General features: G+C 50.1%; 1 protein-coding gene across 2 annotated transcripts in view; it reads right to left on the bottom strand.

Annotated features, from left to right (window-relative positions):
• The window catches only part of SBNO2 (strawberry notch homolog 2), a 64961-nt gene extending 47713 nt beyond the window's left edge, over positions 1 to 17248 (bottom strand). For both annotated transcript variants that reach the window (XM_063357814.1, XM_063357815.1), the window contains exons 1-3: positions 17137 to 17248; positions 3799 to 4013; positions 2617 to 2696 (exon numbers count right to left, since the gene is read on the bottom strand). In XM_063357814.1, the coding sequence (XP_063213884.1) occupies positions 2617 to 2696; positions 3799 to 3924 (206 nt within the window). In that variant the 5' untranslated portion in view covers positions 3925 to 4013; positions 17137 to 17248. The remainder of the gene's footprint in view (positions 1 to 2616; positions 2697 to 3798; positions 4014 to 17136) is intronic.
• Positions 17249 to 22484: the final 5236 nt, after the last annotated feature.

Genomic DNA, 22484 nt, shown 5'->3' with positions numbered 1-22484 from the left:
TCCAGGTTTTGGGAAATACTTTTTGCAGATGCGTAACACCACTTCCAACAGCACAACTGGACTGACCCAGATCTCCCTGAAGCAAGGCATGTACTGGCCCTACAGCCGCTAGCGAAGCCCAGCTCTTCAGGGATAATTGCCTTAGAAATTAACTGAGGTACAGCTCTTCCTACAGGGGACCTGAACCTCATTTGTTCTTTCAGCAAGGTTTAATACACTGTTTACATTTTTCAGGTTAAGAAAATCTGAAACAAAGAGGCAAGCTTTGGTATCTTTTAAAGAAATTCTCTAGCATGCAAGTTAACTACTGAAAAGAAACAGGAAAAACCTGCTTCAGGACAAAGCTGTTGCTATGAGAATAAGCCATGTCCAAACACAGCCACTTGCAAACAAGATTTCTTCTGCAAGGATTTTGAAGAGAAACTTGTACTAACTCTAATGCCATCTGCATTCTTCTATTTTACAACACGGACAACTCCCTTAAAAATCCCGTTTTTCAATGTTTCCATCCCTTTCGGGATTCCTACCTGTAACGCCCTAACCCTAAATCCACCTAAAAAAAGATTCAGCTGCAGTTTTCAAATACAAAAGGAGAGAGGGTCTGGGTTTTTTTTTTGTGAAATACAGATATGGAAAATTTCACCTGAAAGGTAATTTTTACAATTACCAGGATATGAAAAACAGGAAGCTAAAGGCGCAGCCTTGGCTAAATCATTCTCTAGCAAATAATTACTACAATGAGCCTCATTTCCAAAAGTAACTATAGCAAAGTCAATAAGTTTACTTTTGTGTTAAATGCAGGCATGTCTTTGCAGGATCAAGGCTATAAGGTTTCCAGCAGGGTTGATGCGAGCAGCACTAAACAGGAAGAAAGTGAGGGGCAAAATCAGAACAAATGGTCAGAGGGGAAAAAAAAAAAAACCCCAACACAATAGATAAACACAATCTAATCTTGTGGTTCAATACAGCAAAACAGAAATTCTGTTATAGCTCTCCTGAGGATTCACAAAGTGTAATTTACAGGAATCGTGCTCAAAAAGTCCACCCTCTTCCAATCAGAGACAGGCTAGCTAAGAGCAAAGATACTGAACTTATCTGATAACTCCTCTCAGATTCTCACTTTGGGGAGTAACCAGCGAGGCAGCGCTCCGTGCAGCACCTGCGGGACAGCTTCTTGGTAACCTTACGTCAAGAACTGCCCTGTTCCACGCGCCCCCCCCCCCCCCCATCCTCGCTGGCCACCTCACTGCAGAGCGAGGTGGACCAGGCACAGGAGGAACAAGCAGAACCAACACAGAGACAAAACGCGTCTCACCCCTGTGAGCAGAGGAGACAATTCGCACCGCTGCCAGCCAGGCTGGAACTTCCACGCTCACGAGGCTGGATCTCTCTGCTGTTCCACAAAGATGCTACAGTCCCCTTAGGAAGGGGCTTAAACTAAACCCTCAAGCACCTGGAACACAGTTACTAGCTCACCGTATCAAGTTCTGTTTCTTTTATTTTTCCTTCCTCCCACCTCTGACCTAAATAAAAACACATCCTGTATATCTGTGCCACTCCCTGTATTCGGAGAGACGAAAGCAGCCGACGATCAGCCCTCAAACCTTCTTCCCAACTTCAGCATCTCCCAGTCCCGACAGAGCTCCAATCTAACCGCTCAGTGGTGGCACAAGGACAATTTATGTTGTGCCAAACATCTCCTGTCATGTCCTACCTTCCGATCCAGGATGGAGGTTCATCATAATGGGGGAGAAAGAAGAACAATGTTTATTGTTATGCAAAGATCCCTCAAAAAATGCTATTTTGGGCATGTAATCTAGAAGAGTTTTTGCACTGAATCTAGGAAGCACATGGCTGATGTCCTTCCCATCAGACAAGGCCACTTACTACGCAAAGGTCACCTGAAACCCATCACAACTCCGATTTACAGCTCTGAGCTGTGCTGCGTACTAGGCAGCTTTACCTAGAATCAGTCACGATTTCTCACACGAGCCCGTACACATCACCTCACACCTTGTGGGATGAGGTTATCAGCGAAGAACATCCGTTATAACCAGAGGAAAAAGTCATGACTCTTGATGAACTCTGGGTTGCGCTGTTAGGGGCTGCGCGCGGTTTTCAGCATAGACATGCGATGGTAGTATTTAGTCAGCTTCCAGTCACCTACACAGCAAAAGATTTTAACTTAATTTCACCCCTAAGTCTGCAACCTGGTACCGGTAATGCCGCCTTCTTCGTCTGCACCGTCTGCATAAAGCTAGAGACTAAAGCACGACGTATTTCCTCAGCTAGATTGTGCTAATGGGGTGTTTTTAAGAACTCCATTAGTGTAACAAATCCAGGCTAAACCAAGGCTGTTCCTCCCTTGCAGCAGCCTCCAGGTTTACCAGAAATCAAAGTTTTTATCTTTTTTTTTTTTTTTTTTTAAAAAGAAGCACTGTTTGCTGCTTTTTCCAAGATGTAGCAGTTTATGAAATGCCACAAGATCAGTATGTGATGCAATTATTTCCCCATCAGTTAGTGAAATAAAGTAAACAAGGACAACGGTAAAGAAACAGTTGAATCACGGGGCGTGCAAGAGCTGAGGGGAATTATACAAAGGAGAACAGCACTCACTGGTTTTCACTTGGGAAGGATGAGGTTGGAAAAGAGGCAGGGTAGCAGCTACTCCACGAGTCGGCAGCCAGCATGGAATTCTGAAAGGAGAAAGCGGAACAGTTACAGCGGCAGAGGACCGGCACCATTTCCTGCAGCTGCAGAGCTGAGGCCAGGCTCGGACTTCTCTCTCCCAGTGCCCTCCACAAGCAGAGGTGGCCCTTCGTTCTCTCGTAGCAGGAGAAATCTCGTGCTACGGCCCAGTTTCAGCTTTCGAACCTACTTTCCTATTGCTGTCCCCAAAAGGACAAAAGGCCAGTCCCCTCTCCCAGCCCTTTAACCTCAGTCTCTGAGGAAAGCGAGCACCAACCCATTCACTTGAAATCGGCTTGCATAGGTAAACACCCAAAACCATCCTTCTTCTCTTTTTCTGTCTACCCACATCCCTAAACAGCCTCTAACATTAACGGGAAGCTTTTAGCTCAGCATGTACCAATACAATCACGGAGAGAATACAGTATCTTATTACTCAGCTACAGATCAGCCTTTCATCTGTCCTTTTCTGTGTCCAAAGCAATGATACCTCATGCTTGAAGTAACATGCGCTTGGTGAGACGGGCCTCCTTTTTTAACCTCTCTATTCCTACATGTGACAAAACTCAAACAAGAGTTATAAACAGAAACAGAAAACTGCAGGGACACACAAGCTGTTTGGGGGTAGAGGTTTGCTTTTTGCCCCATTGAGAACAAATACATCAGTGACCCGGTCTTGTTTTAGCAGCTGTATCAGGACAAATACGACCCTATTCATCTCTGCCACGCTCAAAAAAGGCACAGCTGGACCCAGCAATAGATTTAGCACATCTCAGAGATGACCTGGGGTAGAAACAAAGTTTGCAATTCTGCATGAACTCTTTAGTCCCTTCCTGAGGAGCCTGGCACCCACTCGCTTTAGAGAGGCATCGTTTTAATCGCAGCCTTGTTTTCCTCCTCCCACTTCCAAAGCAGCAGACAGCCGTCACCTCAACCCTCCAGCGCTCCCGATCGATACTGCCTGCCCCTGGAGAGCTGCCTAAAACGTCTGCAAATAGCTCCTGCAAACGTGCACAAGGAGTCGCGGGATGGGACGGGCTCAGACCCCTGCTGGTGACACCCTCAGAAGAGCTGTCCCCACCCCTCCTGAGAAGCTGCCGGGGCCCTCACCTCCATGGCTGGCACGGCGAGCTGGGAGCGGAGGCCGGGGATGCTGTAGAGGGTATTGCCTGACTGCTGGTGCTCGTGCTGCGGGTAGTTCTGCCCCCCGTCCATGGCAGGGTGTGCTGAGGGCATCAGCCCGCGTCCTGCCGCATGAAGTCCTCGGGGCAGGCTACGGAGTGGCGGAAAGGTCTTTATCTGTGCTCTTCACCCTGCACCATGTCCTAAGGTGGAAAAGAAACACGCTTCTAAATTTTATGAAAGGGGAGGAAAAAAAAAAAAACCCAAACAAAACAAACCCAGACTTCTAAGACCAAATGTAGCTAAGAGATCAGCAAACAGACGTCAGCCTGTGAAATGCCTGCTGCCTCTTTATAAAAGAGAGGTTTTTACTGGGAAACAGAGTTCTCAAATATCACCACACCTGGAATTCACCCAGACCTGCGAACTTACATTAAACGCACCTCTCCTGCCTTGCCGCAAACGCTGCTGAAGTCTGGCAGATCATCGCAATCATCTGCGATTTTTGCAGTAGACGCACAGCTGGTTTTTAGCTTGAGGAATTTTTTTTTTTTGTCTAATATACAAGAAGATTCTGCGCTTCCCCGCAAAGTCATGACAATCAATCCCCCAAAATCAGGTGTTTCCATGAAAATGTGCTCCGTAGGTGGAACACGGTTCCACGGAGCACCGATGGCCATGCTCAGCAGGGAGTGAATCGCCGCGCAAGGTTGGAGTCTCACATCTCCCAAACCGCTCTGCTTTGGTGTCTCCCTCATCTCACAGATGTTCAGCGTGCATTAATACTGTTCGCCGCTGCTACGCACAAAAGTTAAACCATCTAGTATACTTTTAGCATTAATACTATTAATCTAACGACTACAAGAGCTTATCGGCTGTCTTGCATTTTCCCCTGTCGCTAGCAAGATGGGATTTCAGAATCATGCTTGCTAAAGCAAGAGTATTGTTCTGGCAGGGATTAACCCCATGATAAGACATTGCCTTCAGTGCAACTTCTCAGTCAAAACCTCCAAAGTAACTTCTGATCATTTTTTTCCCCCCCGCTAAATTCTCCATAACCCCAAAGGACATCAATTTCCAACCAGATTTAATGGACTAAAAAAAAAAAAGGTGGTAAAAGCAACCTATACAACCGGAGAAGCAGGAAAAAAGCATCCATGATGTCTTTACTTTCACTGCATCTCTCTCTGCCCCCCTTCAGCCTCCCACGACTCTCTCTGCCACCAGCAGCGTGACAGCCAAGCAAATGAAAGTGGCCCATGTATTCTCATCAAGCAAGCCAGCCAAGCAGAAAAACGAAGCAGCACAAAGTGAAGCTGCAATTTAAAACACGCCGGCTTTGATCATTTGGAAGACACTATTTGCTACAAGTCGTATTTTTGAAAAAGTCATTTCTGAGTCAGAGTCCCTTTAAAAATAAGTGACCTTTCAGCGGACAAAATTATTTCTGCATTTGTAATGGAAAGCGAAATTAAAGTGCCTCTTTCTTTCTTTCCCTGGTGGCAGCGGCCATGCCAGCAGAGCCCCACGCAGGGCTCGCATGAGCAGGCTGCAGAACCCGCAGGGGACCAAGGACATCCCTGCGAGCCCAGGGTGGAGAGACCGACACCGATCCCTCGGTGCAAAGTCACCAGGCAAAGCCCTGGCATTCAGGGGACCTTCTGGGGGAAGAGCAGAGACCGACGATCCGCTGCCTCTGCTCCTCTAACAACCCGCGGGCGCACGAATGCCTTCACAAGACACAGGTTTCCAGACTGAAATTAAACCATTTGCCAGAGGCTAAGCACTTTGCGGTTTAAAAAAAAGTATTCCCCCTTTTATTTTAGCTGAAGAGGGAGTCACACTGGGACGCTCCCGGTGTACGGATGAAAGCTGCGGCTCGCCAGGGTGGGGCTGCGGAGCAGAGGGCAACTTCCCCGGGAGCAGAGCGGCCAGCAGTGGGTTTAAACAGGCTGCGGAGTTTGTTAATCCGACCTTTGCCTCTTCCCATGGCCTGACAAATTGTTAAAAAAAAAAAAAAGTGACCAAGATGCCTTTATTTGCAAGCTTTTTCCCTAGGAAAGCACAATGAAACATCACTTCCAGAGAATAAAATGTGTATACATCAGCAGAAGTATCACCAGGCTACCCGAAAAGATCATTACGCTACAAAAATCTCAGACCATTTTAATTAATCACCATCAGAATAAATGCTCTTTACGAAGGCCTGGGATCACCTAGATCCTTTTCACTGGCTTTATTTCATCAGAGATTTACTGCAGTCTCCTTCTTTTACAAGCAGAAGTGTTTCTTTTTACTACACCATAAAATCCACACTCAGGCTTTATAGTCCATAAGCCCAGGAGCAAAAAATAGTTAAAAACACTTAGCTAGCACCCCAGCATCCTAATTAATATTGTTCTACTGGCCTCGGGCCTCTTGATTTATTAGCCAAGCGTTAGCACCAGGGTTCCCAAAACACAGCCTGTCGACCACTTGCAGCCTTGAAGCCTCATTAGAAGCTGCTTAATCACGGCTTTCCTTGACGAAAGTCAGCGCAGCAGCACGGCTGCAGAGGCAGCAGCGGTACCCGTGGGTGCTCTGGCCCCGCTCACGCACGAATGAAGTGTCGATGCCGAGGCCCTATTATTTAAGCAAAACCTGCTTTATGTTACAACTCCTGAAGACAAAGGACTGCAGACAAATTTCCTCAGGCAGCCCAGCGTTCGCATCCCACCCGTCAAGCGGCTCTGCACACAAAAGACTCTGAAGACATGAAAATGCTCAAGGACTCCTTCCTCCCAAGCCACATGATTTATTGCAACAGAACTCGCGAACAGGGATGCATAAATGCAGACTTTGACCCCAAGCCCATTGTGAAGAGATGCAGTAAAAAGCTTCACCAGCGGGAAATGAAACAACCTGTGCCCCAGCCTGGCGGCTACACAGGCATCCCAGGGGGTGTCTCCTCTCTGGGCTGTAGGGCTGCCTTCTTCTCTTCCTTTAAATTGGTCTCTGATGCCACTGGCGGTCCACAAGAGATCCTATGAAATTTTAAGTTACATCTAAGGAAGAAAGTAATAAGAAACAGGACAAACTTCCGTCATGACTCCACTTATCTCCAGTGGGGAAAAAAATAAAGAAAAAAAAAAAAGATGATGAAGGGCTTGCTTAAAAATAGCCCTGCCTCACTCCTCCTCCCAATCACAAAATTCATGGCTTTTCTTCTTGTCTAGGAGCCAGACTATAAATTAAGTCTGTGCTACAACATCCCAATCCCTGAATGAACCAGTGGGGAGCAGAGACCTACAATGAGGTTTCTTTTCCACTTCCATCAGACGGCTCTAAGAGCCTCCAGCTCAAGAGACACTGGTGGTACAAGGCTGTCAGGAAGACAAAGCAATGGGAAAAACTTTAGCAGGCTTTCTTCAAATGCAATATAGAGCTACAAATGGCGACGTTTGGATTTATTATTTTTTCTTCTCCCCTCGAGGGGTGGGGTGGGTGGCTGTCCCTTCTTTTTGCTTTTTAAAATTACCTTTAAATACTGCTCTGCTGTGCCTGAACAGAGGTGGTGAGGTTTGCTGATCTCGGGGTCAACATCACAGACTGCTTTAGAGATATCGATATCCTCTGGTGCCTTTAAATACCGCGCCTGTTCCTTTTACCAGACTCTTCAGGTTTTTTGCTGCCTTTCCTCCCCCCCTCCCTATTTGTAACAGCTTTCGATAGGAAATCAGAAGCAGTTATTCCCGTAACAGCTGTAGCAAATATACAGCTTTACTTACACATCCAAAGTAACTTACGAAGGGTAAAAATCAATATCAGAATGTCTCCCTGCCTGCTCTACATTATCTCGTGTCTTGAAAACACCAGATTTCACTGGCCAGATTCTCTGCAGAGCAGCGCCTTTCCCTAAAACAGCATTAGTTCCTTAGGCAAACTCTTGCACAATAGATCATACCCAATTAGCAAAACGAAGGAAAACTGCTTAAGGAACTATAAACTACTTCTACGCTTGAGCAATGGTCAGATGGTAAGAGACAATGCATTGAATTTGCATGACATAATCCGTTTGAAGAGATCAAAGTGAACAGCAGTCCAGCCTTACAGATGGGCACCTCCAAAAACCAGAGATCTTTTGTTCGGAGACGCCAAGGAAATCAGCAACGCAGTTAATGACAGACCTGGGATGTCGTGAGCTCCCAGTCTTGTCCTCTAGGACACACCGGGAGGACGAATCCCCTCAACAAACGCAAAGCCAAGCAGCGCACTGCTGGCGAGGCATTCCCTTCGTGCACAGATGTCACCCAACAGCTCATCACCATCACAAGGTGCTACGCGCTGCCCACCCATGGGGGCTCCCTGCTAGCTCTGATGAATGTCAGCATTTGCATAGAACGAGCCACTAAAAAAGTCCAAGTACAAACATGGAAATAAGAGTGCTGGAATACTCTACCGCCTTGGTTTATGGGGGGGGTCTCTAGCTAGCGTATATTCCAAAATACCTCCGAGCATCGATAACAGTGGGAAGCAAGAGGCTCCAAGAATTCACTCTGCATCCTGCACCCTTCCATACACTGCCTCGACGCTGGAGGATGCTGGAGGCACTTCTTGTCCGACCAGGGGAATGGCACCATTCCCAACCTCCTGGAGGCCGCCAAACCCAACCTTCTCCAGCCCAGCAAAGCTCCAGCACTGCGAAACACCCTGCTGTGCTCCCCGCAGGAAGACAGCGGTTACATCAGGTTCCTGGGATGACTAACATGGAGTTTGTAATAGCTCTCACTGCAAGCTCATGCTCTGATAAGAGAGGGCTGCTGTCTGGCTTGCACACTCAAATTCCAAGAAAAAAACTAAAGAAAAAAAACTGCCTAAAGCCAGTTTGAGAGATCTGTGTGAGCCCGAGGACAGCAGGACAACGCCCGTCACAAGAAGAGGAGAAATGGCAACAGCCTTCGGTACACGCTTTTCTTACCACGCTCCAGGCAGCCCCGACACGGAAAACCGTGAAAATCAGCAAGTTCCTTGCAAGCCAAAGCGCTCTCATTTCCACATCCCGTCCTGTCCGCGTAACAATAAAAACTGATAAACAGAGAGGCCCACAGTTTGCCACGAACCGTTACAGCAAACTTTTTCTTAAACGTTTTTCCACTTCTCTTACCAAATAGACTCCAGCAAAGTAAGAGTTCCCATCGTTACGGTAAATCCGAGCTCTCTGGCTTAAGATCATTTCTATTACAGAAGCATGCAAGTGGCCCACCAGGATTTATTTAAAAAAACAAAACAAAAAAAATCTAGGGCATTATCAGCAACTGATTTGACTTGGGAGTATTAGAAACTCCAGAGCCAGCAGTGAACAAAATTTAATTACCGATACCAACTTTTGACCCTGACAGTCAAAAAAGGTTCTAGTTACATGGATTAATACTTATTTTTTCTAAAGTTTCAGAGTAACCTCTAGTACCGTCTGGGATTCAAACCATAGAGTTAAAACTCTCTTTCACAAGTCACAGATGAAAAAGACTTTTTTAAAAAACTCTCCCCTGCCCTATTAGCCTCTGACAACCAGATTTGGGATATTTGCTGGTTATTCAACTTTTAAAATTTCCACTTAGGAAAAAAAAAAAAAAACACCACACACATCAAACTAAACAAGCAGAGTGCTGCTGCTACCAAATTCAAGAATCAAGAATTGACTCAAGTTTTTCATCACGTTAGAAAATAAAGAATGCAGAATCACGGAAAACAGCGACCTTGAACTCAGTGACAGAAGTCGTATTAGGACATCATACCGAAAGGAACCCCGTGTGTGGGGCACACGTCACATCCCCGGAGCGCAGGAAACGGTCGTTAGTACCAGGAGGTACCAAACACAGGAATTTCAAAAAGCTTCCCAAGTGGATTACGCTTCAAAATATAATTGCAAAGTAATTAGACAGATTTTCCAGATGGGTTATTTGACATATAGAATTAATTGAAGCACTCCAGTGCCATGATAACTACTCAGGGAGCAATACGACCAAAAACCCACCAAAAAAAAAAAAAAAAACAACCAAAAAAACCAACAATCATCCAACCACACCACCAAACAGTGCAAGGATAAATCCCCTAAAAATAACCGGAATAGAATTTTTCATTTATGTGCCACAAAGCCTATATAATTAAAAAAAATTATCTCAAAGCGCGACCTGTAAAACCGCTTACGCGCGAGCAAGCGGAGCCGTTTTCTAGACTCACAGAAGAGGAGGCTCCCGTGAGCAGCAGTTGTGCTGAAGACCACAGAAAGGGTGAAGCTGGGAGAGGAGAGCAGAGCCGGCAGGAGCGGTAGCCTAGGAGCGGGACAGAACGGAAGGTGAACCCCAACACCACAAGGAGAAGGTTCCCGCCTTCAAGAACTCCACTCGTTTCCTCCTGCAGGATTCACTAAGGCACAGCAAAGTCACCTCCCGGGTGATGGCACTCGAGCAATGAGCACACGCGCACGAAAAAAACCACTGGAGCTGCTGCTCTACGGCTGAGCAGCAGATGTTTAATAACGAAACTGGTTCCCTACGTTGTGTGATAAAGCCCTGTGAGCAATTTGATGATATCACGAGTCATTCTGATTAAGCTATAGGAACAGTTTCAATATTAAGAACAGTTTGCTTAAAGGTTTGCTATTCAGCCCAGGTGGTAAGGGGCAGGTTCAGTCTGGAATTCCTGTGGAATTCGTCACGCCTAGAGGTTACAGAGCCCAAATTTCAATTTTTAACAGCTTAAGCTTTTGAGAAATTTACGGGACCAGCACTGTAGCAGACAATTTCCAATTTGAAAAGCATAACGAACCGCTCTGCAATAATCGGGATTGATAGAGCTGGGGGTGAGGGTTCAGTTCACCGGTATCTGCAATCAAGAGGTGAAAACAACCCATTGTACGCTCAGTCAACGCAAGCACTTCCTCCTGTTGTGTTTCAGTCTTTGTTACTGTATTTTAAATTTCTCCATTAAAGGAAGATAGCTAGGAAACCACAGGTATGCACGGAGCAGTCGGAGCTGAACCTGCCGATCGTGAATTACCATGCACTCAATGACAAAAAGACCTCAGAAATCTGATCCGGTTCCTCCTCCCGCAGATTAATTCCGCTCCCCCCTGCCCACCCACCCCCAGTGGCGAACCAGCGACACGGGCACCCGCGGGAGCTGCAGCTGGAAGGAATTCTTCAGAACACAATTAGTATATAAGCGCGCAAAGAAATGGGAACTTAATACTACGGAACTCTTAAAAGCCATTTTCATGTCTCAAGCGCCAAGCTAGCTTCAAGTTCCTCTTTAGTGTTTCTTCTTGCCATGTTTTTGGACAGCTTAGACCAAACAACGTTTTGCCTTGAGGGATGAGAAGGGAAGGGTTTGAATCAAGAGTCCCGGTCAGTGCCACCGGCAGTGACTCACTCCGAGAAACAGGAAAACCACGGGAGAGAAGCGAGGATCTCCCCTTCTGATGCAGCCACGGTCCCCTCGCAGCGCTGCCGCGAGGCTCCATCACATTTAGAAGAGGGCCTAGCAGACAAAGGAGAGTATCTGAGTACAAAAGTTCGACACAAACAGAAGTATTGGATCTTTTCCCTGCGGATAAGTCAAAATATGAATGGAAATACCATTTTTTCTACTCTCTCCGCTCTAACTTAGCTCTTTTTCGTTAGGCAAACTCAGAGCAAAATTACATACAGTACTGCTTGTTTAAATACCTCAAACACTGTTGGAAAAAATTTCAAGTTAATTTACAAAGAAGGCAGGAGGTAACACAGCAAAAAATACTGCGGGTATCTTAGCTCTAGCTCCCTACTATTCTTAAGTAAAAGACTGGTGAATTTATATTTGAAAGGCAAAGAATACAAAGTTTGCTCCTTACCAGGAGCGATCTTAGAAGAGAGAGTTATACTGATTGCATGTAGTTATCTCTATGAAAACACAGAAAGGAACAATATGTCTCCAACCTCACGTATTAGAAAACATGAAAAAAAAAAAAAGTGAGCCCGATGCAGACAACTCCAAAGTACTATTAGAAAGAGTTGCAGAAAAGAAGGGTGAAGAAATCTAACCTTCAGCAGATGAGGAATACAACCCAGTCCAGCTACAAACGCGTAGGAAAACACCAATCGAAAAGATACTTATTATCTGTGATGAAATTGGAATCACTTTAGGGCATCCTAAGCCAGGCACTTTAAGCCACCATGATCTCCTGAATGCTTTCATAAGGAAGAACGCGCTTGGGAGCATTTGTTTTGTCCAGAGGGAACACTGCGAACGTGCGGGCACGGCACTGCCCGGCTCCTGAGCAACACTGGGAAGGAAACGAGGCAAACCTCGTTACTTACCTGGGCCACGCGAGTCAATACGGAATGGCAGCGTGAGACAGTCTATTTGACGGATTAACTGACAGAATTAGATAGTCCATAAGCAAAGGGAAGAAGAATTGAGACCATTCCAAAGCTGCTTGCTGGATCTAGGCAAGACACGTGGTGGTGCAGGCAGAAGAGCAAACTTGCCCTCCAAAGACAGGCGATGAAAAGGAAGAAAGAAATGAAAATAGAATGGAAAATAGAATGAAAAGGAAGAGCTTTACCCTCCAAGCAGTGCTAGCCCCTCCTCATTAGAAGCTCAGACCATATTGTGGGGGGGAAGTAAAATCACAGACAGCTTTTTGGAAGGAAAAGTCCTCTTTACAAGAACATATCAACTGTCCCACACAGGTAGACTTAAAGTAAGTCATGCAGGTTTAAATTAGTGTGTAAGAGAATTCATTATTATAAGTGCCAGGAAAAAAAAAAAAAAGTTGAAAAACAACACACTCTGAGACAGGTCAGGTTGCAGGGACTGTAGGAGCAGAGGCAAGAACAAGGAACGGAACAAGGAACTGCAGTTGACAAAGTCAGGGCCAAATCTGACTTACTGGAGAAGCGCAGAGTGGCTATATTTATACTATATTTATATTATACAGTTCTGCCATGGAAACAGCCATACCATTAGCGAGGAAGTGCCGTACAGCATGGCTGCAGGAACGCACGCATGGGGACGGACTGCACAGACCGTGACTGTCACCCCCTCGCACAGGAACAAGCTCCGGCCCCAGAGCAAGCGCAGCCGGTAGGGAAAGGAGGCTCAGCTCCCATCACCCATCCACTCCTACCAAACGGGGCTGTTCTTTTCCCCCTGAAAAGGGTCAATGCTGGTGTAAAGCACCTTTGCACCAACAAGCCGTGTGCTGCACCCAGAATTGCGCTGCCCGTCACTGGGACGCTCCTCGAAGCTGTAGGGGTACTTGCAAGAGTCACCGTGGCCTTAATCCTCGCACAGAAATGCAAGACTAAATAATGGGAGAGGGGAAAAGCTGAATGTGGAATCTCGTTGCTGGCATCTGCCCCAATGTGCCATTCCCTAAATATCCAGGGATTAATATTAGGCAATTACGTGGCACAACAGCTTTAGTAACAACAGAGACAGAAAAGAGAGGTTCATTAATCTATCCACTGACATAAATTGCCTGAAATATTCAACAGATACTTTTTTGTTTCAAGGCCGCACAATTAAAGTTAATTGCTGATGCAACCTGCAACGCTGACCTCATTTTTCAGTCACTCAGCTCACGGTGAGTTCAGAGCGTTCTCTCTCCTGCTCCCCTGGACTGCTTCTCCAGCAGCGGAGCTGTCGGGTCCCCGCTTCACCGTTCCCAGTTTCACGTTACTCCCCCCACAATGAAGCAGCTGCAAAGCAGCCGGCCGTTCCCTCCACTCACAGGCTGCTCTCACCCTAATGGTCTGTCTCCAAATTCAAACGTTCTGCTTTGAGTAACGAAATATCGCTCCAACAGGGACCCAGACCGCCTCGGAGTCAACCTGGCTTGTAGGGCAGAGACAGATTCCATCTGTCCCTGCTCTTCCACCTGGGAGAACAGAGATGGCTATTTCTGGACGGAGCAAAAATGCCTCCCCATACACTACATGCACTTCTGCCAAGAAACACTCAGCACATTTTTGCATAAATCTATACCCTCACACAACCGTGCGCTGAAATAGCCAAAGCGTAAACACGCAACCCCCATAAGGCAGAGCTCAGGCTGAGACTGCCCAGCAGCTCAGACGACAAGTGCACGAAACGGTTCTCAAAAGCAGGGGCTTGAACACCCCCAGCAGCGGGGCAGGGCCCGCGCAGGGCACCGGGAGCAGCGGGGCTGCTCCCCTTCTCAGGCCTGTCGCGAACACGGTCCTGGGAGAACACAAACCACGGTGAGAGCACGACGGGCGCCGAGGTCCGGCAGCAGCGAAGCGCACCTGGGCAGAGCTGTAACACAAGCCCCACACAAGCACTAATGAAGTCAGCCTCAGAAGCACACCTGCAAGGCAGAAATGCGTTATTACACTATTTAATTAAAGGGACAGAGAAGAGCACAAAGAACTTAACTCACTACGGTCAGAAGCCAAGAAAACATGGGTCCCCAATTCTCTACACTTTGCTCTATCCCTAGTTTCCGAGGCGCTCCATCACGAGAGACACGTTGGAAGAAACACTCTTCCTTGGAGCTGAGCAGGTCTCGATGTTCTGTTTCACAGGCAGCTACTCACAGCGGAAAAAAATACTCCAGGACATCAAAGGCTGCTTCCCCATTGATCGCAAGCACATAAACACCGTTTCAAACCAGCCAACCTTCAGGCAGGCTCAACATATACATTTTTCTCTTGAAAGAGGCATGTATTAGCCCCTTTCATGGCTACATGTTTACAGACCTTGATCGCGTTACCAAAAAAGGCTGAAGCGTTTTAAGCTGAAAAACTGTTTCGGAAGAATATAAAACTCTTAATTCAGCTTTCCTGAGAGATCCAGACTCTCACAACTAAAAATCACAGCGCAGTATTCAGTGACTACACAGTTAGCTCGTTATTACTGTGTCACCATTCAAAAAGCTTTAACCCAGCATCAGCGTTTTTATTATAGACCCTCCATTTCAGGGATCTATAACTTAATCATTAAAAAGGCCTATTCAGTCAGGAAACACAACCCTCAAACACACCACATTCTCCCTATTTTAAACCAAAACCTTAAAAAAATATTCCTGTCCCCACATACTTTAGCGTTAAAACAACCTGCGATGAAGGTAACCGTAGCTTTTCAATGAGCGTCCGGTCTGGCAGACGCAGCCTGTCCCATGTCTGGCACATGACGAAACATGACGCTTGGTCCTGCTGGTTTTGTTCCAAAGTCGGCGGGGATTAGCGGGGGGATCTGCTGCGTTGAGAGCTCAGCAAGCGCAAAACAAAACAGCAACACCCAACAGCAAGGAGGCAGCTAGGGGACGGACAAATGATTTTCCAGGAGAAGACTGCTCCTGTTCAAGGATGAGGATGTAAGACCCTGAAAAAGGTGAAGTATGGGAGGAAACCGCATTTTGCAAAATATTATGAATTTCCAGTTGTTTTGGTTTTTTTTTTTAAAAAAAGGTGCAAGTTCTTCCATAAGAAAAGAAAAATCCACACATGGGACTCTGCAAAATCTTCCAGAACGCTTTTAAAAGAATCAAACTTGAGTTCTAATCATTAAAAAAAACTTGCAAAGTGCACTGGCCGCGCCATCTCCTGTCAAGTTCTATGGATGTACCATGACATTTTCCTTTATAAAGAAAAAATATCTTCTCTTCCAGCTGGCCCGAAAGCCCAGCAAAAGCACGACTATGATTCCAAGAACAGGCAAAACACTATGCAGGGAAGCAGGTGGGGAAAGCATACCTTTCTTTTTCAACTTTCGTCAGCCATCCTAGCTACTACATGAAACAGCTGCAGACAAACACATCACTGTTTAATTAGACAAAAACCCTCTTAACGACCATCACCATTCCATTAACTTCAGCATCTAATACCGTGCAAGCTGGCAGACAGAAGACAGTGATTCCAGGCACGCCAGGATAATGCCAGCTTCGTGCTACGCCAGCACTAAGCACTGAGATTTCAGGTGTTTTTAGGCTACTACTTTGGCAATGACTAAAAAAGTACTTTAGACAATCTAAGTATTCTTCAAACTGTACTCACACTCGTGTTTGAATGACACTTCATTCAGTTCAGCTGCTGCAGGTACAAGTTTTATTTTGGGAAAGCGAAGGTGTAAATGCCAAGTAAACAGACCTCCATCGAAAAAAGAGCAGGCAGCAGAGATGAGAACAGAACTCAGGCTTCCAAAGCCTCCAGCTACATCCCACCTCGTTAACTCTGCAGAAGTTTCACTGCCTTATGGGATGCACAATGTTCCCTGAATGCAAAGCAAAAGTATTAGTATGTAATTTTCCTCCTAAACACATTCCCACCAGCAGCTGCTCTTCAGTTTAGACGTACCCACACAGGTCAGAGCCAGCTCAACGTTTCGGATGGCACGTAGATAATCTGCAGAAGGCAACGGCGCCGCACAGGTACAGCCGGTATCTTTCTGCCCACCAAACTGACACCGGTAACAGTGAACAAACCGGAAAAACCCCTGCAGGCTTTTGGATCCCCGCAGCAAACCTGCAGAACTTGCCTTTCCAAAGACCGTCTTATTGTAATTGTAAGCGGAGCACGCTAATTTGAAGTCGCAGTTCTTATGCTGATGTTTATGGTTACTTTCGAGAACAGAGCGCTTTCTTAAACCTTGCATTAGTATTTAATTATGTTAAGAACCGAGTACACCGGTGACCGCTAACAGCACTAGAGTTAAGAGTCTGTTAGCATAAGCTCTATTTTTCAGAAGCTTTTAATTGGGCCATTAAGAGCTACACCACAACAGGCAGAAACTTGGCAACAGAGGCCTTGGCCCGCGATGGATTTCTGTAGGCATTTTTACAGCTCTCGGTTTAAAAGCCGCGGAACGACAAGGGCAGAAAGACACCGGTTCTCTGGCTTTCGCCACCTCAGCTTCTCCTCAGGCACCAGCTCCCGTTGCAGGGCCCCGGGGCAGCGGGAAGAGCCCGGGCTCCGCCGTGACACCGGCAGGAGCGGCCCCGGCTCGGCGTCAACTTGACTCCGCCGTATCTTCTCCTTTTCATACCCTGGGCCAAACTCGGCACCGGCCCCGCAAACCCGACGGGACCGACCCCCACCATCTCCCCCGAGCCACTCAGTCCCCGTTTCACAACCACAACACCCTTAGGCCGGGAGAAAACTGTGGAGAAACAGGACCGGGCCTCCCGGTGTGGGGGACCAGGCTGCCCCCACGCACCGGCTGCTCCCGCCGCGGCACCGACCGCTCCCTCCCCGGCGACGAGCAGCCCCAGGACACCCCATCCCGGCCTCACGGAGCAGGGACACGGGGGTTCTCCTCCCGCTGAGGGAACCGGGGGGCCCTTACCTGCGTCCCGGTGAGGGGGGGGACTCAAGCTCCCGCCCGGCGGCCGCCGCCGCCTCTCCGTACTTCCGGGTTCGGCGCAGCCGCCATCTTGGGGGGGACACGGACTTCCGGACCGGAAGTGGGCGGTGAGGGAAGCGGCGTAATGGCGGCCCCCAGGTCGGCCCCCCCCGGTTTTATGGTGCTGCATGAGGGAGGGGATTCTGCCCCTCTGCTCCTCTCTGGGGAGATCTCCCCCCCTCGCAGTGCTGCCTCCAGCTCTGGGGCCCACCAACATGAGAAGGACACGGAGCTGTCGGAGCGGGGCCGGAGGAGGCCCCGGAGATGCTGGGAGGGCTGGAGCCCCTCTGCTGTGGGGACAGGCTGAGAGAGCTGGGGGGGTTCAGCCTGGAGAAGAGAAGGCTCCGCGGAGACCTTCCAGCCCCTTCCAGTCCCTAAAGGGGCTCCAGGAAAGCTGGGGAGGGACTCTGGAGCAGGGAGGGGAGCCACGGGACGAGGGGGAAGGGTTTTACACTGGAAGAGGGGAGACTGAGATGAGATCTGAGGAAGAAACTCTTTGCTGTGAGGGTGGTGAGCCCCTGGCCCAGGTTGCCCAGAGAAGCTGTGGCTGCCCCATCCCTGGAGGGGTTCAAGGCCAGGTTGGACGGGGCTTGGAGCAGGCTGGTCTAGTTGAAGATGTCCCTGCTAACGTGAGGAGGGCAGACCAGATGGCCTTTGAAGGTCCCTCCCAACCCAGGTTATTCTAGGATTCCGCTGTTGTCCTACCTACAGAACAGGGGCAGTAGCTCTCAGCCTGCAGAGGAAGTGGGAGACCTGAAAAGGGAAACGCTTAAATCCTGAGCAGTTTCCAAGGAATGCCCGCTCGCTGCCATCCCACAAGAGTCTTGCTCTAAGAATTATCAGCAAATCAGCTGAAGAGCTGAATCACGGGACTGAAAAATAAACTCTGGCAAATCACCCTGTGCTCATTGCTTGCCTCTCCCTCCCACCCATTCTTGTAAATTTTTTTTTTTTTTTAATTTCCCGTTGCTAATGTTGGATCTGTGCCCCTTGTAAGTCCCAGGATAAGGACAAAAATCCCATCAGGGTCGTATAAAAACGCCTGCCCAGATGGGTCTATTTTTACGTTGGCATCCCTAAAGGGGCGGCGGCAGCACGGGTATCTCTGCTTCGATTTATCCCCAAGAAGGAAAGCGCCGGCCGCGCAGAACTGCCACTATCTGCTTGGCCTTTTGAAACATGGGGCTCTTGCCAAAGGCACTGGTGGGAGGGAAGGGAGGACCTTGACCGGGGAGGTCTGTGACACCGCGGATGGACCGGGGATGAGGCGAACTCGTGGCTGTGGCGCACCAAAGGGCTTTGCTGCCAGCAGTACACGGGCTTGGCGCCGTGGTTTGATCTCCAGCCTCTCTGTTCCAGTACGGGGACGATCCCTTTGATAACGGGGAATGCAGCTGGCTAACGGGAAACCTCCCGGGCCCTGTGCCCGCAGTGGAGCCCCAGACAAGCAGCCACAGCGGGGCACAGGCTGGCACGGCACGGGCAGTCCGGATTTGAGGATGTGTATCATAGAATCATCATCACAGAATGGTTCGGGTTGGAAGGGACCTTAAAGCCCACCCAGTGCCACCCCCTGCCCTGGGCAGGGACACGTCCCACCAGCCCAGGCTGCTCCAAGCCCCGGCCAACCTGGCCTTGAACCCCTCCAGGGATGGGGCAGCCACAGCTTCTCTGGGCAACCTGGGCCAGGGGCTCACCACCCTCACAGCAAAGAGTTTCTTCCTCAGATCTCATCTCAATCTCCCCTCTTCCAGTGTAAAACCCTTCCCCCTCGTCCCACAGCTCCCCTCCCTGCTCCAGAGTCCCTCCCCAGCTTTCCTGGAGCCCCTTTAGGGGCTGGAAGGTCTCCCCGGAGCCTTCTCTTCTCCAGGCTGAACCCCCCCAGCTCTCCCTTCCTCATCTCAGGTACCTTTAGAGTAGTGAACCCTCATCCTCCCAGGCTCCCTCGCCTCTCCCACAACCTGCTGCCATCAGCAGACAACTGCGCAAACCCCAGCCCCAGCCCCCTAAACCAGCCGGGGAGGCTGGTGAGGGCGGAGGGGAACAAGCCCCCGCTTCTCCCATGGCCACAGCATGTGTGGCACGGCCAGAGCATTCCAAACTGGGACCCTCCAGCGACATCCCCTCCCCGCCCCGAGGGGACCGTTCCCTTCCTCCCTCTCAGAGCCAGGCACAGCGTTTGTCACATTTGGGCTTTTAATCCCGTCAATGAGCGCTGCTCTCAGAAGGCTTCATTCATTTGCACGCGCTAATTAATCAAAGCAATTGTGTCATGCTTTCTGAAATACCCTTTCTCCGGAGCTTAACGCCAACGGCTCTGGCTCCGTTCAGTCACATCCCTGTAATAAATCTCCCCGCTGACTCTCACCGCACCCGGGGCCATGGGCGCGCTGGAGCGAGCAGCATCTCCGGGGGCCAGGCAGGGCTGTCCTCGTCCCCTCCAGGCCACCGGCCATCTTATCCCGCAGCGACGCTGGACCCCAGCTAACCACGTATTTGCAGGGCCTAAAATCCCCTAGAGCTATTTATTTAGTATGATCCAAATATGAGTAAGTAGATACCCTGGAAGAGCACATACGGATCCATCCAGCAATGAACTGGTCTCCTCCCGTAACCACCAACGCCTCTGCAGCTGGTGCCACAACCACTTATTTCACTCACCGCAGTCGCCTCCTCCCCCCCTCCCAGCCCGGTTCTCGTTTCAGACACGAACCCAATGGCCCCACGGTCCCCAGGGGCCACTGCCGAGAGACCCCCCTGGAGCCAGCACCCCAGGATGGGGCTCTGCCCCGCTGCGCTCCCACCACGGAGCACCCCATACAGGACATCCCATATGGGACACCCCACACGGTGCTGCCGGGCTTCGGGATCACACAAGGTCTGGAGGCGAAGGGGACCCATAAAGATCTTCAGGTCCAGCCCCGGCTCCTCGCAGGGCCACCAACACCCAACCCAACGTCAGCCCCGCATCCTCAGGGGCTGTGGGCTACAGCTGCCAGTCTGTACTGGGACAGGGCCCAGTCTGTGCTGGGAGGGGGCCAATATGGAAGCAATAACAGCCGTGCCAGCGCCTGTCCCAAGCAGTCACGACTACCAGCCGGAGCAGCCACCGCTGGCACTGGGGAAGGTCCGACAGCAGCAAGCAGGAGAGGGGCAGCGTCCTCGCCTATGGCCGGTCTGCCTCATCCAGCCACTTTGTTAGGGAACAGCCTGTTATTTCAAGGGCCACATTAAATAATTTTCTGTTATAAAGTGCAGGGGGGGATGGGCTGGCACCCAGGGAGGATCCCGGTTGGCTGCGCTCCACAGAGCCACCCGTGTCCCCCAGGCTCCAGCAGCACAAGATGGTCCCAGGGAGCTGCTCCAAAGGCTGCCAGCACTATTCCTCACCTCTTCCTGGGCTGGGACCAGCCCACACACTCCTGGAGGGGGGCAGATAAAGCCTCTGCCCTAATTGCCACCTCTTAATAAGGGAGGGGAGGGCTTGCAGGTGTTCCTGCAGAGCGTCCCTAGGCGGTGGGTGCAGCTCAGGGGAGAGCTGATAGAGGGATGGGGGCTCTGGGGTGGGGAATGTCTCCTGAGCCTGGTGCTCCAGCAGCAGGAGGAGATGGCAGCATGGCAGGGGGGACCCCGACATCTCCGGGGGCCACCCCAGCACAGCTTTTCTTGCTGAGCCTGGTGCTGTGGGGGCACGAGACAGGCATTTCCCAACCCCTCAAAGCCACGAGGCTGCCACACAGCCCCTGCTTGTTGAGAGATCTTAGTTGTTTAGCTTAAATAAGTGAGTCTTAATTAGAATAAATTATTTAGGGTGATAGTAAGGTGTGGTTTATGCTGTTTGCCTCGCTTTACTTGGCACGAGCAGCTGGGTTTGCTGAAGCCTTTAGGCTGCAACAGAGTTAATTTTCTTAGTAGTTCTCCTAGCAGCTGGTACGGTGCTTGTGTTTAGTCTTTTAGTACAAGGGAAATGTTGATAACACACTGATGTTTTGGTGGTGTTGTCCCTAAGCCTGGGACTTTTCAGTTCCCCCCGCTCTGCCAGCGAGCGTGTGTGCCCGAGAACCAAACACCAGAAGATAAGGAGGCTCCAGCCCCCAGCAGAGACTGAATCAAAGAGATAAAAGCAGTGAACGGCCGGGGCACGGAGGGAGAATCCGAGAAGGTGTTAGAAGACCCCAGACCAAAAATCACTCTTGGAGTAACAGATGCGTGAACAGCGCATTAAGGTGTGTGTAGAGATGGCAAGGGCATAATTGCCCAGGGATTTCCTTGTTCGACACGCCTCTCTGGAGGCACCCAGCCTGGACTGACCCTGTTGCCGTACCTTTCAATTGAATTCCTTATTTTTATAAAATCTGGTGCCGGAGATTCCGCTGTGGGGAAACCCAGGGCTGAGCCTGAAGGAGGAGGGAGCGTGCCCAGGACTGTGTGTGTGACAGAGGAGTGGAAGGGGCGTCCATCGGCTCTCGGGGGTCGCCCGTGGCCGGGGAACCCTGGTCCGGCAGTGACAGACGCAGTGGGGTGTGTGGGACCCCTGGGGTGGGTCTGAGCCCTCGGGCTGCAGGCAGTGAAGGGCCGTGGTCCAGCTGCCATCAGCCGCAGCCCCCTGCGCCGGGATGCGGGCAGGGATGCTCTGCCTTCCCCAGGACCCCTCATGTGGGTGTCCCCCCCTGCCATGGGGGCCCTGCCTGCCCTGCACCTCCCCGCTGGGCAGCCGTGGTGGGCTGGAGAGGAAAACCCTGACCAGAGGCGATGCCAGTCTAGGGTGGTGGGACTGGGGGCTCTGGGGCTGCCCTGTGGCTGCACTGGTGGGATGTAGGTGGGGAAACACGGTGTGACATGGCTGAGGGCGTGCTGGTGCTTTGGCCCTTGCAGTGGAGGGACATTCCTGGGAAATGGTCTGACTTCCCCAGAAAAAGCCCTTCCTGGGCAGCTGGGTCGCTGGGGGGCACCCGATCCCAGGGAAATGAGGTCAAAGATGGGAGTTTTAGGGCGCTGATCCTGCAGGCTCTGCCCTGGTGCAGGCTGTGGGGTGTCTCCCACCAGCCGTGGCCGTGTTGGGGTGAGCCCTGCCGCCGTCGCACGCAGCCGGTTCCTGTTTCTTCCCACAGCCTGGAAACCCCCTGACTTTCCGCCGGGGTGAGGAGCGAGGAGCCCTGCAACCAGCTGACCCCGTGCCTCCCCGCAGCTGCGGGAAGAGGCGGCCGCAGGGGGACAGACCGGCAGCCCCCAGGGAACCGGGCTGCCCCGGTGCCAGGGGGTCCCGGCAGCGCTGGTGGGGGGGCTGGACC

Source organism: Chroicocephalus ridibundus, chromosome 22 (genome assembly GCF_963924245.1).
Source record: "Chroicocephalus ridibundus chromosome 22, bChrRid1.1, whole genome shotgun sequence".
NCBI lineage: Eukaryota > Metazoa > Chordata > Aves > Charadriiformes > Laridae > Chroicocephalus > Chroicocephalus ridibundus.
The sequence above is the reverse complement of the archived record's forward strand: the minus strand, read 5'-3'. Positions and strand labels throughout refer to the sequence as shown.